This window comes from Typha angustifolia, chromosome 13 (genome assembly GCF_048772165.1).
Source record: "Typha angustifolia cultivar Huaian chromosome 13, ASM4877216v1, whole genome shotgun sequence".
NCBI lineage: Eukaryota > Viridiplantae > Streptophyta > Magnoliopsida > Poales > Typhaceae > Typha > Typha angustifolia.
Window position 1 is genome coordinate 7,046,815 of NC_133251.1, and position 16,843 is coordinate 7,063,657.

The 16,843-nt window shown below is 38.9% G+C and overlaps 2 protein-coding genes across 2 annotated transcripts; both read right to left on the reverse strand.

The window, feature by feature from the left end:
• Window positions 1-1,888: 1,888 nt before the first annotated feature.
• On the reverse strand, window positions 1,889-3,180 carry LOC140774533 (uncharacterized). Its single transcript, XM_073117563.1, has 3 exons — window positions 3,078-3,180; window positions 2,337-2,983; window positions 1,889-2,206 (listed from the first exon to the last, which is right to left on the reverse strand). Exons 2-3 carry the CDS (start codon window positions 2,950-2,952, stop codon window positions 2,127-2,129), a joined length of 696 nt encoding a protein of 231 aa, XP_072973664.1. The 5' UTR covers window positions 2,953-2,983; window positions 3,078-3,180; the 3' UTR covers window positions 1,889-2,126.
• A 2,276-nt stretch (window positions 3,181-5,456) lies between these two features.
• On the reverse strand, window positions 5,457-7,911 carry LOC140774295 (tyrosine-sulfated glycopeptide receptor 1-like). The gene has a single exon (XM_073117226.1). The coding sequence runs from the start codon at window positions 7,677-7,679 to the stop codon at window positions 5,514-5,516; it is 2,166 nt and encodes a 721-aa protein (XP_072973327.1). The 5' UTR covers window positions 7,680-7,911; the 3' UTR covers window positions 5,457-5,513.
• Window positions 7,912-16,843: the final 8,932 nt, after the last annotated feature.

Sequence of the window (16,843 nt, forward strand, 5' to 3'; positions counted from 1 at the left end):
TTAAGATTATGAGATACAAGTAGTGTGACCTCACCATTTTACTAGAATAGGCATCAAAGAAAGGTTTCTTACTTGGTCCTCACATAAGAAAACCAGTTCTGGAATCTCTTGATCAACACCTCCGACCAAACAAAAAAGGCCAGAGAACCTTCTCATCATTTTGGTACACACAATTTCTCTTATCCATGGCAAGAATAGAGAACCTTCTCTTCATTTTGGTACACACAATCTCTCTTATGCATGCCCCTCATTTAACTCAAGCCACATTCATTACTCATTTCATTGTGTTTATTAAGCCAATTAGTGTCAGCAATTGAATCAGATTAGCCAGGTTTTGATTTAGTCATGGCAATGCAAATACCGAGTGACATATGCTATTTGAATTATAAACAACATTTTTATATTATAAACAAGCTATTCAGTCATAATTGAATTATTGCGTCATTAACTTGTTAGCGGGTCACATCATAGATGGGTTAAATAGGTTGAAATAATAAATAAGAACATGACTCAATTATTAATCAGATTAGATGAGTTAATCTATTTATAACCTGAACCTTATTAGATTATATCTAAACCCATTTAAAATCCGGGTTATTATGTCTAGTAGCGAGTAATAGGGCAGGCACAAATGACTATGTTTAGCTTCATGACTGAAGTTATATCATTTCAAGAGATGTGTAGGATAAATGAACCAGGGATCACGTCAAAGTCCATTACGTTCTTAATTTACTACTGTCATAATATTTTAGTTTGTTTGGATAGATATATAGCTGCAGATCCAGATACATCATTTATTTGAGTAAGACTACCCGAAAATTATAATATATATGAGTATGTTTCGGATTTAAGATGATCATAGCAGAATCTTATTCGTGTCATAGCAGAATCATTATCAGCCTTGGTTAAAGTCGAATTGTTAATTTAGCCATGCACGTAGGAGACATATATATAACCCAAATTGTTTATGCTCAGACTTGCTCAGAAACTCAAAGTTGTCATGTTGTTTTCCTAAGCATCATTGCATGATTTTATCACTGTTACAATTGTATCTAATTGAAGATTTCACAGTAGATGTGGTGCCAGTGGAAATAGAAAAATTCTATTTAGAAGCAATATATATGGCATCAATTGGGACATAAGAGCCACATTAGTTCCGTCAAGCTCAGTATATAAGGTTCATCAAAGGAAGAAAGCACAGTTCCCCTTCAAATTGAAGCTTGATAAAGCCTAGTTCTAATCAAAATTCAATTAAAATTAATTTCGAATCTATATCTGTGATCAAGTTTGAATTAAAATTATTTCAATTCAAACTAATTTTGAGCTAATTTTAAGCTCAAGTAGAACGATAAGCAATTTTAAGCCTAGGTCAATTTAAGCCAAATTTTAAGCTTGATCAAGTTTGAAAAAAAAATTAAACTTTAATCAAGCTTAAAGGTAAAACCTATTTCAAAAATATAAATTCTATAAGATTAGAGTATATAACAATCTACTTAAGTAAATCTTAACATATAATAGAATTTTGTATAATATAAAAAATATTGCTCATATTATATATATATATATATATAAATGTACAATTATTATTTTGAGCCTTATTGAGTTTATTTGATCGAGCCGAGCCGACTTATAATCAAACTTGGATCGAAATTATTTTCCAGCCTATTTTAAAAATCAAATTCTGCTTTAACACATTTTTGAGCCTAACTTGATCCAGTCTTATTGAGCCGAGGTCGAGCTTATTGATTATTTTGACAGCCCTATGTGTGTCGGTGCAAAAGTGATAGTCTGGTGGGTTGTCATGGCTGCATGCGTCCATAAAGTACGACTATTACCAGTAGCAGTGAAAAGAGAAAAAAGAAGGAAATGCTGGAGATTTCTGGAAAAAGACAAAACAGAAGGAGAAGAAGCAACATATAGAAAGGAGATTGATGAGCATGCAACAAAATTACTGAAGGGAAATGGAGAACAGAAGAGCAGGAAGAGGTACGAGACACAGGATATGTACAAAAGACAAACAACAAATGAATGGTTAACATAATTCATAAGCATATGCCATGCAATAAAGAACATGCCTCTTAATTCCTTCTCCCATTGCTGCAACCTTAATCTCTTTCAGCTCAAACTTAACAGCATTGCCTCACTGAACAAGCCACAACCTGAGCCCAATGCCTCAATCTTGTTTTCACATGCTGAGGGTTGTCTCCTGTGTGTGTAGATATATATATTGTGGACAGATAAGAAAATATATGCATATATTTTAATAAATATATATATATATATATATAAATCAAACAAAGAAAAACAAATATTTCAACAAGAAGAGTGGTACGTACCAGCGGTAATGATCTTCCACAAATCACCCGGCGAGGACTGCGACTGCGGCGGTTGCTCGTTAGGGCTACGCGGGCTCGGGGTTCCACCGAGGGTATAGGAAGAAGAGGTGGCGGTCGGGGTGGAGGCGGAGCTGGCGGAGGACCAAATCTTCGGATCAGACATCTGCCGGGTGACGGCGAAGTAGAGGTCGAGGGCGGGGAGAGTGTCGCGGAGATCCTGGCCGCCATCTTCCTCGATGAACCCGAACCCTAACTCGATGGATCCCCTCAGCTCGTCGAGGTCCTCGTCCGTCAAGCTTCTCACCCTACGAATCCCGCCAATATTCGCCTTCTCCTCTACCTCCACGTCGTTGTCTTCTCCTTCCTTCTTCACCACGCGCTGCCGCCGTCGCTGCAGTATCTGCCTCCGCCGCTTCTCCCACTTGGCCTCCCTCGTCGTCTCCTTCATCGAAAGATGCTTCGATAGCTTCTTTCGGTTTCCGTTCACGTCGGCGTTCCACGTGGGGGGCGGCGCCTCGACCACCACCGCCATCTCCTCCTCTTCCACCTCGCTATCCGACGACGAAGACAAAGGCATCGCTTTTGGCGACTTGTTCTTCATGCTTAATTCTTTCATTGCAGCCGCCGCTTGGTCGACGGCCGCAACGCTAGGAGAAGAGGAGAAACAAAATTAACATGTATTGCAGGAGGGGAAACTCCTATTCTGATGCAGGAGAAGAAGAAGAAGAGAGGATGAGGAACCTTCTATTAATCGTTGGAGCAATGCCTGCCGCTCCTTTGCCTTCTCTAAATTTGTGTAGAAACCGGTATCGTACTGCTTCATCTTTCACATAAATAGAACGACGTTCCGGTGATCCTCTACACTCCCATATGTAAGTTTCTTCTCCAGCTAGTGCTTGGTTGTATTTAATTGGCTGAAGATGGAAGATTCTATCTGTCCGGAGAAACAAAACCAAACAAACATATAAACCAACAAACAAAAAGCAACAGAGAATAACTTAAATTTGTTTATCACATCGAATCATAGATATGTTAGTTAATTAAATTCTACCTAACAAATATTAACAGTAAGTTGTTCATCAAGAAGTTAATTAGATACGCTTGCAGCAAGCCAACTCGTTTATAGTTTCAACTTTTTTCATCATTATTCTTATTAATAATTTGGAGAATTTTTTTAAATTTATAGAATGATAACAGTATTGGCAGACCAGGATTTTTGTTTATGGCTATAATTTAACTTTTATTTCTATCACATGAAATAATTGCTAAAGTTTTAATCATTAAATTCTATCAGATAAATAATAATAGTTGGAGTTATATTTACTTTTAATATATGTCATATCAAATAATTGTTAAATTTTAATATATAAAATATATTAAAATTATACAATAATGCAAAGAATCACATACTAATACATAAAAATCTGATAAAGTAAATATATATATATATATATATATATATATATATCAACAATTAATAAAAAAAGAGAAATATAAAACATATAAAACATGTATAATTTGACATTAAAATCATGAACACAAATAAGATAAAAAACAATCAAGTAGAAATTTTACTAGATATATTAACTTCAAGCATAATGCATTAACACTATTTAGTAGCAACCATGACAATCTGTAGGAGCTAAAAAGTTTGGCAGACCTTAAATTCAAATATTAGGATGTACATGATTCTTGGGAATCTTAATTAATTAAATAACAGAGAACAAATTAAATTTGTTTATCACACACATCTTAAACCATGGAAATGTAAATTAATTAATTTGACCTAGTTATCTCGAGTTGAGTCTCTTTTATATTTTAAGAATAACAATTATGACTATTATATGACTATTGCATTCGAACGCAGAAAAGTCACATTTGAACATCTGCATACATTCACAAAGATAGAAAATATATTTAGCATGTTCGAACGAGATCGGCAAAGCTATGTTATTTCTAGTGTTGTCTTTTGATTGTTAGGTTAGCTTCTAAATATATAGAAGACAATCTTATAATTATTATTAAATAAATTGAGTTTCTTTCCCAAATCTTCTCTCATTTTTTTTCTCGTTCCCTCCTACAACGGCTATGCTGGCTCTACCTTAACCAGCTTAACCACCCTAGACCCTTAGGGAAGATCCACTTCTCCCTATTCTCCCTTCCGAGATCACAACAAAGTTCCACCAAACAAACAATAACATTAGTTTGTTCATATTAATAAGTTAGTTGAATACGGCTACAGCCTATATTTTTTCGGATCTCCGCCTCGAGTTGGCTTGAGATGAGCTAAATCCAACTAGTTTGTATTTTAATTATTTTTCAATATTATTGTAGTTGATAATACGGAGAAAAACTAAAATTTATTTATCATATCTGAAATTGTGAACTGGTTAGTAATTCAATTCTATCAAATAAATAATAATAGTTGGGATATATTTATTTTTAAACTATGAATGGGTATATTTATTTCGAACCCTTGACCATTGGCATTCAAATGCTTAGATGCAGATTTCAGTTCGATTAAATTATATTGATAGTTGTTTGATGTGATCCAGTTCAGATCCAACCACTTCGTGGGACATTGAATGTGTATAGTCAAGTCACTTACCTTAATTAGCTTATTTTAATTTAGCATGTGATCTATTTCAACTTTAGCATATTAGATGGTCTAATTGGTCGTCTAGACTTGGTTTAAATAATTGGTTTGGTTAAACCGATTAGCCTCCAATATGAGGAGATAGGTTGAGATCAAAATAAGGGAAGAAAAATTGGTCAAGTTTAAATAACTAGATGTAGTCTTTTGGAGTCTAATTAATTTTTCAAAATATTATTTTCAAAGTTTGCACACCAAATTAGACAATAATTTTTAAATTAAATATTATATCTATTAATGCAGCATTTAGAAAAGCACCGAACTAAACAGCCTCTAAATTTGATATATTTTGTCTTTCCAGTTCATACAACACACGTTTTCTATTGTAGATTAGTGTGAACCACGCTTGTTGGATAGTCATTTGAAAGATGTTGAATGGTAAGTTCAAAAAATGAAATATGTGTGTGTATATATATATATATATATATATAACTACATGATATCTATTATAGAATGTAAGCTGTGATTATACTATGACTGTCCACTATATAATAACACGATTATAGTAGAAGAATCCTCGTTAATCATCCTATATATAATTGTAGGAATATTCCTAACAGAAAGCACCCTCCGAAGGTGAGGCCGAGTGCGACAGCAAGAAGAAGATCCCTATTGGGCCTCTTGGTAGAGAGAGGAGGCAAATCTCCCAAAGTACTGTTAGAGCAGGGGCGATTAATTACAGAGCCACACAGCTTGGGGTTCCCTTGGAAGCTTGAGATTGGGAATGTATCAAGCTGATTACCTGATGGAATTGGCCCCTCTAGATCATTATCAGCAACACTGAATACTGCTAGGAAGTTGAGATTGTTGAGGGACGGGGGAATCATGCCTGTAAGGTGGTTTGAGGACAGGTCCATCTTCTCCAAATTGGTGAGGTTATCCAGCTGCGGGGGGATCCCACCTGATAAGTTGTTGAAGCTGAGATCTAGTACTTGGAGCGCCTTCAATCTACCAATCTCAGGAGGGATCGCACCAGTAAAGCTGTTGTTCCTAAGGCTCAAACTTGGAGAAAAAGCAGAGAGTTTATTATACTGAGGAAACCATGACTTAATTTTCAAATTGAATACGGGCAACACAAAATAACTTGGGTCCAACTGGGCAACACCCTGTTCCGATGCCAGCAGCGGCATCTCTGTGATTGCCTGTGGAATTTCTCCTGACAAATAGTTATCAGATACGTTCAGAGAAAAGAGCTTAGGCAGGGTGTTGAACCAGCTGGGGATTGTTCCAGTGAGCTTATTTCCAGACAGATCCAGGCCTTCCAGATTTGTGAGCTTGGATAACCAGAATGGAATTTGGCCAGTCAGCTGGCATTTTCCTAAGCTCAGAATTTGGAGTCTCTGGAACTCGCCTGTCCAATCCGCATCAGGAAAGGCTTCATGTTTGAAATTTTCTCCGAGTAGAATCACTGTAAGATTCTTGCACTTCTTGAGGATGTTGAGCGTGCCACTAATATTTGTAAAATAGTTAATGGACAATGATAGGAAGGACAGAGCCTGCAGATTGGTCATCCCATGTGAGACCTGACCCGTCAGTGCATTGGTGGACAACCGCAGTGCAATCAGGTTTCTGCAGGTGTAGATGCTCTCCGGTATGCCGCCGGTGAAGTTATTGATCGCCAAGTCAATCGTGTTGAGATTAGAGAGGCTGGAGAAGTTGAAAGCGGAGAGGTTACCGTTGAAGTTGTTGGCCCTGAGATTGAGGTCCTTGAGGCTAGTACAGTTGCTGAGGGATGAAGGCAGGTTACCACTCAGTCTGTTGCTATATAGGGCCAGATGCTCCAAATTTACCAGTTGACCGATAGATTCCGGCAGATGCCCACTGAGTTCATTGCCTCCAAGATCAAGCATGATTATATTCGAGAGCTTGGCTATACGTTTGCCGTCAAGGACACCGGAGAGATGATTGTTAGGAAGAGAAAGGTGTCGCAGCGAGGCGGCTTCAAAGAGGTCGTCAGGGAGAATTCCGATGAGATTGTTGTGACCAGCTAGGAACACCCTTAGCTCTGAGCAATTTCCAAATCCATGAGGAATGTTGCCGCTGAATTGGTTACGCGAAAGGTCTAGAAAATCAAGGTAGCGTGAGCCACCGCAGAGAGAAGCAGGAACTAGACCAGTGAAGCTATTGCCGCTGCCGTCGAGAGCCACAAGATTCCGAGTAAGCCCCCAGCTGAAGGATGGGAATGGTCCAGTGAAGCAGTTGCTCGAGACGTTCAACAGCTTCATGGGGAGGGCACCATTGGTTGACGAAGGAAGCTCGGGTAGTCCTCCGGTAAGACGGTTGAAGCTGACGTCGAATGTAACGATGCTGCTGGACCACAGCAACGCCGAAGGCAGAGTACCGGCTAGCCAGTTGTGGGAAAGATCGATATATGAGAGCTGCGTCAAATTGGCAAGTGCAGGGGAGATCTCTCCCCTGAGTTCTTTGGACGGCAGTGAAATTCGAGTGACTGCTCCATTAGTATTGCATCCAATCCCCTCCCACAAGCAGCAGTCTGAGCCGTTCCACGAATCAACAAGGCTATTATTTGTGGTGAGCAAAAGGCCATCGTGGAAGGAGAGGAGGGACTCCCTATCCAACTGTGAACAGGCATTCAGGGGAGAAGCCAAAAGGAGTAGGATGGAAATGGGAACAAAACAGGAAATGAAGAGGTTGCTATGGTAACAACCAGCATGTAGTAGTTGTTGCATGGCTTAATTATCACACAAGCATCACATGAAGAGGTGAAAGATAATTCTGTTGGACGAATTGGGGAATATTGAACTAAGAGTAACAATTAAGACTCTCTCCTTCCCTCTTCCTTCACTTAAGACTCTACATATTTATGTTTGTTTTGTCTGGAGTAGAAAATGAAGTTGCGTGTGGCACAGGCAAAGAAGACCCACCTCAGCAGGGATTCAGTCCAGGCGATGACCAGTCAAATACTCCCCTCTCTCTGGAAGTAATGGATTAGAAAGGAATAAATTTTATATCATTTGTTATTATTTTTTTTATTATTAAAAGTACTGGAGAATTTACTATGGTTTTTTTTTTAATCTATTTGCAGTTTACACTTTAATTTTTAATATTTTAAACTCGCACCTTATGTTTTATGTTTGTAGAAAACACCTTTTTGTTAATTCTCTTAACTGAACTTAGCTGAACTCTTAGCTTAAGTTAGTTATACTGAAAACATTATCAAAATATCTCTATCCAATCCAGAATACCGTTACCAAAATATTTTACCCAAATTAAGGAAAAAGGAGGATGAAGGAAAAGATATCACTTTAATATAGAAGCATAAGAAATGTTAGGATTACCTTAGCTACTAGTCATTTGAGCTTTAGATGAGTAACTCTTGCATTTTTTTTCTTAGCAATTGCCAACTCTAATATGGATAACACAATTTCTTGCTGTGCTCATAAGCTTGAATATATATACACAAATGTCAGATCCATGCCATGCCCAACCAAACAGCTACCAAATGACTCCGGTGATCAACTCAATGCAACTTACACAACATGGCGACGCATCAATATGATTGTCATGAGTTGGATTCTTGCAACACTATTCAAGTTTGTTCTCTAACAAGTCATGTGCCCCCAATCTACAAAAGAATATGTGGTCTCACTATAGTGTATGTACTCATCCATCTCTTAGACTACCATACTCCGCCTACAATCCCAGCTACAAATAATCGGGTATATTATCTATTACTGACTACTTTGACAAACCCCATAACCTTATGGACAACCGTTATGTTGCCTCCGATTCTATCGTAGACTAAGAGGTAGATCTCTATATTCGGGGAGGTCTTGGCCCTGAATATGAACCGTTCATAATGAAGTCTTAGCTTGCTGACTGTATTACCATTGATGACCTCTACAACGCTCTCTTAACATAAGAGACCTAGCTCGCCATAAAATAATGACTGTTCCAAATTGATATCTTCTCCATGAACAAATTGTCTCTCATAGTAGCTACCCTAACATCCACAAGCATTGTCCTAATTTGAATAGAGGACGTTGTAATGGTTATCAAAATTAGGGATGTGGTTGCCAACAACATAACCGACGACAAAAATAACAATAACCATTCCCATCTCAATAACAACTATTCCAGCAACAACAAGGTTGGAATGCAGCTCCTCTAATCCACCAACTTTGCAATGGTGGTGATCAATCACACTAGTATCAATGACTCAAAGCGTTTCGATCATGTCTTCCAAGGCTCTCCCTCAGCTAACCTCTCTTTTCTACAAGCCGAAGGGTCTGACCCACTTTGGTATCCAAACTCTGATGGGATACAGCATATCACCCATGATGGAAACAATCTAGACTCCACCCAATCCTATGGCGGAACCAATCATGTCTATATCAATAATGGTCAAGCCTTGGGTATATCTCGTATTGGAAGCTCTTCACTTTCTTACTCTATTTCCTTGTGCAATGTCTTGCATGTTTTATCGATCTAGAAAAATTTGATTTCAATTTCAAAATTCACCAATACTTCAAACTGCATCTTGCATTAGGATATTTGATGCATGTTCCTTTTACAACCAGACTCATCAACTGTTTTATTACTACCATATCATCCTTACACAGTACCTAATTCCATTACTACTCTATCTTTCATCACTTGAACCATTCTCCACTCTAGCTGAGCCAATATTTAATATCACCTATTTAAGCCAGGAGTCTAGCCTAACACCATTGTCACAAACTTCTTTATCAGTCTCTCCACCTAAATGACAACTAGCTCCGTCACCACTCATCACATGGTCACTCACTATATGAGAAGTTATCTTAAACCTAAGTGTTTGCTTGCCTTAAAATATTTGATATTTGGCTTCAACTTGCTACTCTCAAGCAATGGAAGATGGAGCATGCCGATTGGCAATGGATGACGAACTCAATGCCCTACTACTAAACAAAATTGGTCTTTGGTCCCTTTGCCTACCAATCGAAGAGATGTTGACTATAAATGGGTATCTTGCATCAACCAAAACCTGGATAGAACCATGAATTACAGAAAGCATTATTAGTCGGCAAAGAATTCCGTCAACAACTAGGACAAGACTTTCATGACACCTTCAGTCCTATAAGTAAATGTACAACCGTTTGACTTTGTATTAAATCAAACTGGCAAATTGGGCAATTTAATATGCCATTAAATGGCTATCTAAATAAGGAACTCTACATCTCCAACCTCAAAGTTTCCAACATCCTCAATTCCCCAACAATGTTTCGTCGATTCCATCACTCTCTTTGAACTAAAACAAGCCCTAAGAGCTTGGTTTGAACCCTTTGTGATCTACTTAAGGCTATCTTCACTGTCTCCAAGTATGACTCATCTCTATTCATCCATCAATGTCACAACTCTATCATCTACATGCTAATTCATGTCCATGATATAATTATTACTGTCAACAACTTGGAATTTATTCACAAACTTCTTTATCTAGGTGCCATATTGCACTCAAAGACTTAGAATAACTCCATCTCATTTTTGGTGTTGAAGCACACTTAATCGACCCCGGTCTACACCTATCACAAACTAAGTGTATTATGAAACTACTTTAATATTTTGGACATGAAGATGATAAACCTATCTTAACTCTTGTTCTTGCATTTCAAAAATTAGTATGTAACAATGGTGATCTTCTTCTGTACCCAATTTATTATGGTCCAAACGTTTCCCTCTATTATAGCAAACATTCATGATGGTTAGAATGTACGCTCATTGATTAAATGGAGTTTTCTTATTGGTTGAGATAAAAGTTTTTTCATTGATTGAGATAAAAGTTTTCTCATTGATTGAGATAAAAATTTTCTCATGAGATGAACGTTTGATTTTAATATGGTAACTTATAGCCATGATGCTTGATGGGAGCTAGGCTATATATAGTGAATTTAGTCTCTAAGCTTATTCACTAAATTCGGAGAAGCCACACCGTTAATTTAGAGTGTTTTAGAGCTTAAAAGAGCCAAAGCTAATGTGAAAAAAAAAATCATAAGTTGAGGTGTGAACTTGAATACCAATACCCAGAGGTACGATGATCTTTTGGGTCTTTAGATTTTGATCCTTTATATAGTTTAATTCCGTATTTTTGTTCCTAAAAGAGTTGCACAAAAATGCCTAGTGATTAATTATCAAGCTAAAGGATTTGACCCACTCTAGTATACAAACTCTAATGGGATACATCATATCACTCATGATGCAAACAATCTAGACTCCACCCAATCCTATGGCCGAACCAACCATATCTACATCGATAATGGTCAAGCCTCGGCTATATTTCGTATTGGAAGCTCTTCACTTTCTTACTATATTTCTTTGTGCAATGTCTTGCATGTTCCATCGATCTAGGAAAATTTGATTTCAATTTCAAAGTTCACCAATACTTTAAATTGCTTCTTGCATTAGGAAACTTGATGCATGTTCCTCCTACAACCAAACTAGCCAACTATTTCATTCCTACCATATCATCCTTACAATCTACTTAACCATCAACCTCATGTAGCTATACAATACCCAATTCCATTACTACTTTACCTCCGCCTGCACCTGAACCTTTCTCCACTCGAGCTGAGCCAATCTCCAATATCACCTTTTTAACTAGTAGTCTAGTCTGACACCACTATAGCAAACTTCTTTATCATCCTCTCCACCTGAACAACAACTAGCCCCCCTTGCCACTCATTACATGGTCACTCACTACATGAGAAGTCATGTTAAACCTAAGTGTTTGCTTGCCTAAAAATATCTAATAGATCAACTCATCGATCTGGCTTCAACTTGCTACTCTCAAGCAATGAAAGATGGAGCATCCTGATTGGCAATAGATGACGAACTCAATGCCCTACTACTAAACAAAATTGTCACAACAATAACACAATATATCTCGCCACGAAATAGTTGATTATCACTTCGTTCGTGAAAGAGTTGCACACAAATGCCTAGTGATCAAATATGTTTGCACTGTTGATCAGCTCGCAGGCATCTTTGCGAAGAACCTCTTGTGCACACGCTTTGACTTTTTAAAATCTAAACTCAACCTCTGTATTTGTCAGCCATTGTTCGCAGGAAGGTATGAGCATAAAACCTGCTACCATCATGCAAGCCATGTTAACCTAATTGAGATCCATTTCACCTGATTGAGAGCCTCTGCTATTAATATAAATATCCTCATTATGGTAAACAATCATAACAAATACCTACGATATCATGCCTTGAATAGCATGAATAGAGGATATTGGGGAATTAATTTGCAACTTCTCTATTATTTCCATACATTGTAATCATTATTATAAATATAGGAGCATAACAAAGATTATGATTACCATTGCTAATCCTCATTTTAATTCTCTTAGCTTGTAAAAACAATGAAGTTCCTTTATGTCCTAAAGGAAATAAAAGAAAAGGATAAAAGGAAATTTTGATACCATGGAAAATATAATGTGTAGTCTTATCAGCTTAAGCGGAGCTAGTGTTAACCTAAACTATGATGTTTCTTACAAATATTTGGAAAAATATAAGGTTCAACAGACAAATATCTAAAATATAGGATGTAAACCATAAATAAAATGAAATACCAAAGATGTTATTTTCTAATTGAAGTCAAACGTTAAAACCTGGTGGATGGAATTTTACCGTGTTGTTCTTTCACCTTGACTTTTTCTTAGCTAACTAATATTCATCAAAAGAGGAGGATTCAAGTCAATAGTTGCATAGACCGACTACTTGCCAAGCAAGTTGTCTTCGGAATCTTCCTGGAACTTGATTAGTGCATTAATTATTTTATGGGGAGCCATTTAGTTTAATGTGTTTTAGAATTCAGCATCTATAGTTACCTGAGAAATCGATGTAAATAAAAATCATGCAACTTTTCTTTTTTTGTTTCCATTAAAGATTAAGTTTTGACATCCGCTTAGTTAAATACTTACATGTGAGCCCATTTTAGTCTTTGAAAAGGATATTTCATGGTATTTATAAATTAAAACTTAATTGTTTTTTTAATTCATGAGGTCAAACCGCCTCTTAATTACCGAGTAATTTTGCCTTACAGTAACGAGACCGAAATAAGATAAAAGATTCGGCACTGACTTTAATTATCTAGTTTGTATGGCCATGCGTTAGTAACTACCAAACTTTGACTACGCTCTACGCTCGAACCAACTTTAGCTGGGCATGAATCCGAATTAAAAGCTGAGTGATGTTAAAAGGTTATCATAGAGCGGGTCATCGAGCGAGTCATATTTTTGGGCCAATTGGACTTAAATATTTATTCATGATCCGACTCGCCAATCATTCAGGTTGGGCCAGGTTTAGACCGGGCTAGAATATTTTAGCTTGTTACCGTTCACTAGCTCATTAGATATTGGGCTTGGATTAGACATAATGGGTCTAACATAATAGGTTAAATATAAAAAAATACTATATCCCATTGGGTTGAGTTTAATTGGCATATATGATGACATTTTAGTTATCTTTTATGTAAATATACTTACATATTAATATATAATTTACTAAATATCCGATGTGGGACTAAAAAACTATGAAAATAGGTATACATTATGAATTGGGGCAGGCTTGGCTCGAATTTAATTTCAAGCCTTAGAATTGGGCTCAAGGTCAGCTCAGCTCAACACGAGTCGAGCCCGAGCCAGGCTAGACCGAGATCGATCTGAGCTTGAGCCTAAAATGAGTCTATCATTAAGCCTCATTCAAACTGAGCCAGATCGAGCTGGACCAAGCCAGATCGAACGCAAGCTGAGCCAAAAGAAGAAGAAGAAGAAGAGAAGAAAAAGATCGAGGCCCGCAGGACGACGTTGGGGGACCTTCCGGAGAGCTGCATGGTGAAGATGTTGATCCATCTCAATCCAGTAGAAATTTGCCAACATCGCAACAGCTTGACAAAGCGGCACCACAGCGGCTTGCCATTGCCAAAGGAGGAGGAGGCGACACTGCAATGGCTTGCTGTTGTTGAAGGAGGAGGTGGCGGCACCGTGATAGCTTGCCATTGCCAAAGGAGGAGGTGGCACCGTGGCGGCTTGCCGTTGTCAAAGGAGGAGGAGGTGGTACCACGGCAGCTGCTTGGCCAAGGAGGACGAGGGCACGAGGCGGCGACTTAATGAAGGAGGAGGTGGCACTAGCGCACTGCGGCGGAGGAGGTGGGGATGTAGAAATGCGATTTGAGAATTTTGATTTTTCTTACCCCTTTTATACCGAGCTTGAGCAAGTCGGCTCCAGCTTAGGCTTGACTAGATAATAATTTTGAGCCATTTTAGGCGGCTCGGGCTCCGCTCATCTCTAATAGATTCGAGCCAAACTTGAGCTTCAGTCGAGCCGAGCTCAAGCTACTAGTTTAAATTGACAGCCCTAGGTTTGGCCATAGATAGGAGTAGTGGGTTGGACTTTTGTGTCGGGCTGAGCAAGCAAAGGCTTAGCCCATGTTGCCCACTACCATTTCGAGCTTGGATGTTACGAACTAGATCTTGACTGATCCAGACATAAGAAAATTATGAAAAATTTAGGTGATAGTCAATTAGAGATCTCGATGAAAAGTTATAGTTCAAATAGTCAATTAGAGATCTCGATGAAAAGTGACTCTCAAAACTCGCCAAACCCATGGCCCACGCTGCCGGTGAGTCCTCTTCAACCCTATGAAGTTAATCTTAGTTTAATTAAGTATTTAGTGCTTTTCCTCTATCATCTTCCTTCCCTTGGTTTTGTTGGGAATTCAGCCGATCGGAGGCCTCATGCCTCGCCATAGTAGTCCATTGAGGTTCCCCTTATTATCCTCTCTCGTTAGGTAGCCTTCTAGGGTACTCTAGGCTCTCAATGGAGGCTACACCCCATAGTCTCCCATTGCCGACTTCTCGGTGTTTTATCGACCATTTCCACATGTGTCTCCCTCCCCATCCAGCTTGAAACTCTCCCCTTCTTATGGCCAAGCTTTCGATGTCGTCTAGCAGTACCCTCATGGCTAGAGTTGTAGGGCGGCCTCTTACCCTAGCCACCAGCCTCGATGAGGGGCACTCTTGTCATTTGCCCCCTCTAGCGGTGAGTCTCCCCTTGGTTGGCCTCTACTAGCCAAAGGGATTGCTTTGGTGGACTCGGCTGGGGTCACTAGTAGCTACAATTATCGGCAGCTCCCTCTTTGTTGTCGATCTTCTTCTGCTCCTTTGTGTGGAGTTCTTAGCTTCATTAGCTGAGTCAGCACTACGGGTGCCTTCCTCGGCTAGGGGAGCATCGACTAGTGTGTTGACCTCGACTATTGGCGGTTGATGCTGGGCTTGGTAAAGCCTAGCCCAGCTTGGACCTTGGTTGGATTAAGCCTAACCCTGGTGTGGCTTAGGTAGCCCAAGGTTGTGGACTTGGGTTAGGGGTGGCACAACCTTAGTTTTGAGTTGGGCTACGACCCAGCTTATTTTGGATTGTTGGTTGGGCTGCGACCTAGCCCATTTTAGGTGGTGCATTAGGTTGTAGCCCAACACATTTTGGGTTATGGGTTGGGCTGCAACCCAATCTAAGCATGATTATGTATGTTAGCATATAATACGTGATAATGATGATTGTTCTATTATGCTTGTTTTATATGGTATAATCATACCACTAGCCTATGATTGAGGTCTCAATCTGTTGTTTTATTTGAAAAACCCCTAGACACACGTATGTATCTAACCTCTAGGCAATGATATTTCTCGTTCGCTTAAGTAAAAGTCGGAAGAAATATTAAAAACAAAAGTAGAGATGAACGCCAAGATTTTAACGTGGAAAAACCCAATCGGGAAAAAACCACGGATCCAAACTCGGATCAAAACCAATCACTATAATAGTAGCAGTTACAAGACTGACTCACAAAACACCCCGTCGATCCAAACGACTTTGTTTCTCTTAGTCTTGATCGCTAGAACCCACGATTCACTGCTTCTTGTGATTGAAGTCCAATCTCAGTAGCCCTCGAGATTGATCTTTCGTCTAGATCACCCTTAAGACGAAAGATTAAATTCTTGTAGATGAGTGGAACCTTGTTGGTAGAAGAACCGATGTAGCTTCAAGAAGTCACCCTCAATAATGTTTCTTCCACCACCCTAGAGTTAGGGTTTCATAATCCTTATATATGATATTCAAGATAGAGCCAAATCCGAGTCTTATCCGTACTCATGATCTTCAAGATAGAGCCAACTTCGAGTCTTATCCGTACTCATGTTCTTCAAGATAGAGCCAAATCCGAATCTTATCCGTACTCATGATCTTCAAGATAGAGCCAAATCTGAATCTTATCCGTACTCATGATCTTCAAGATAGAGCCAAATCTGAATCTTATCCGTACTCATGAAAGTCCAATATTTTTAAACTTTGTTGGTGCATTCGAACGGGCTCGAGTGCGTTCGAACGTGACAGCTTGAATTCTTCCGGTTGCGTTCGAATGCGTTTGTGAACACGGCTCTCTGTCTGTGTGAACGCAGTGCCCGCGTTCGAACGCGTTTGTGAACGCGGCTCTCTGTCTGTGTGAACGCAGATTTCGCATTCGAACTCGTTTGTGAACGCACCGCGTTCGAACTCGTTTGTGAACGCAGCTCTCTGTCTGTGTGAACGCAGTGCCCGCGTTCGAACGCGTTTGTGAACGTGGCTCTCTGTCTGTGTGAACGCAGATTTCACGTTCGAACTCGTTTGTGAACGCACCGCGTTCGAACGCGTTTGTGAACGCGGTGTGAACTCAACAGCTTTTCTCCAATAACCTTGCAATTCTTCAGACCAGAGATATTCTAGACTTGTGTAAAGCTCATATACATGTAAAAAATACACTTAGAATATTTTGTACACAATTGCCAACAAATAAAAACCTAACAATCTCCACCTTTGGCAA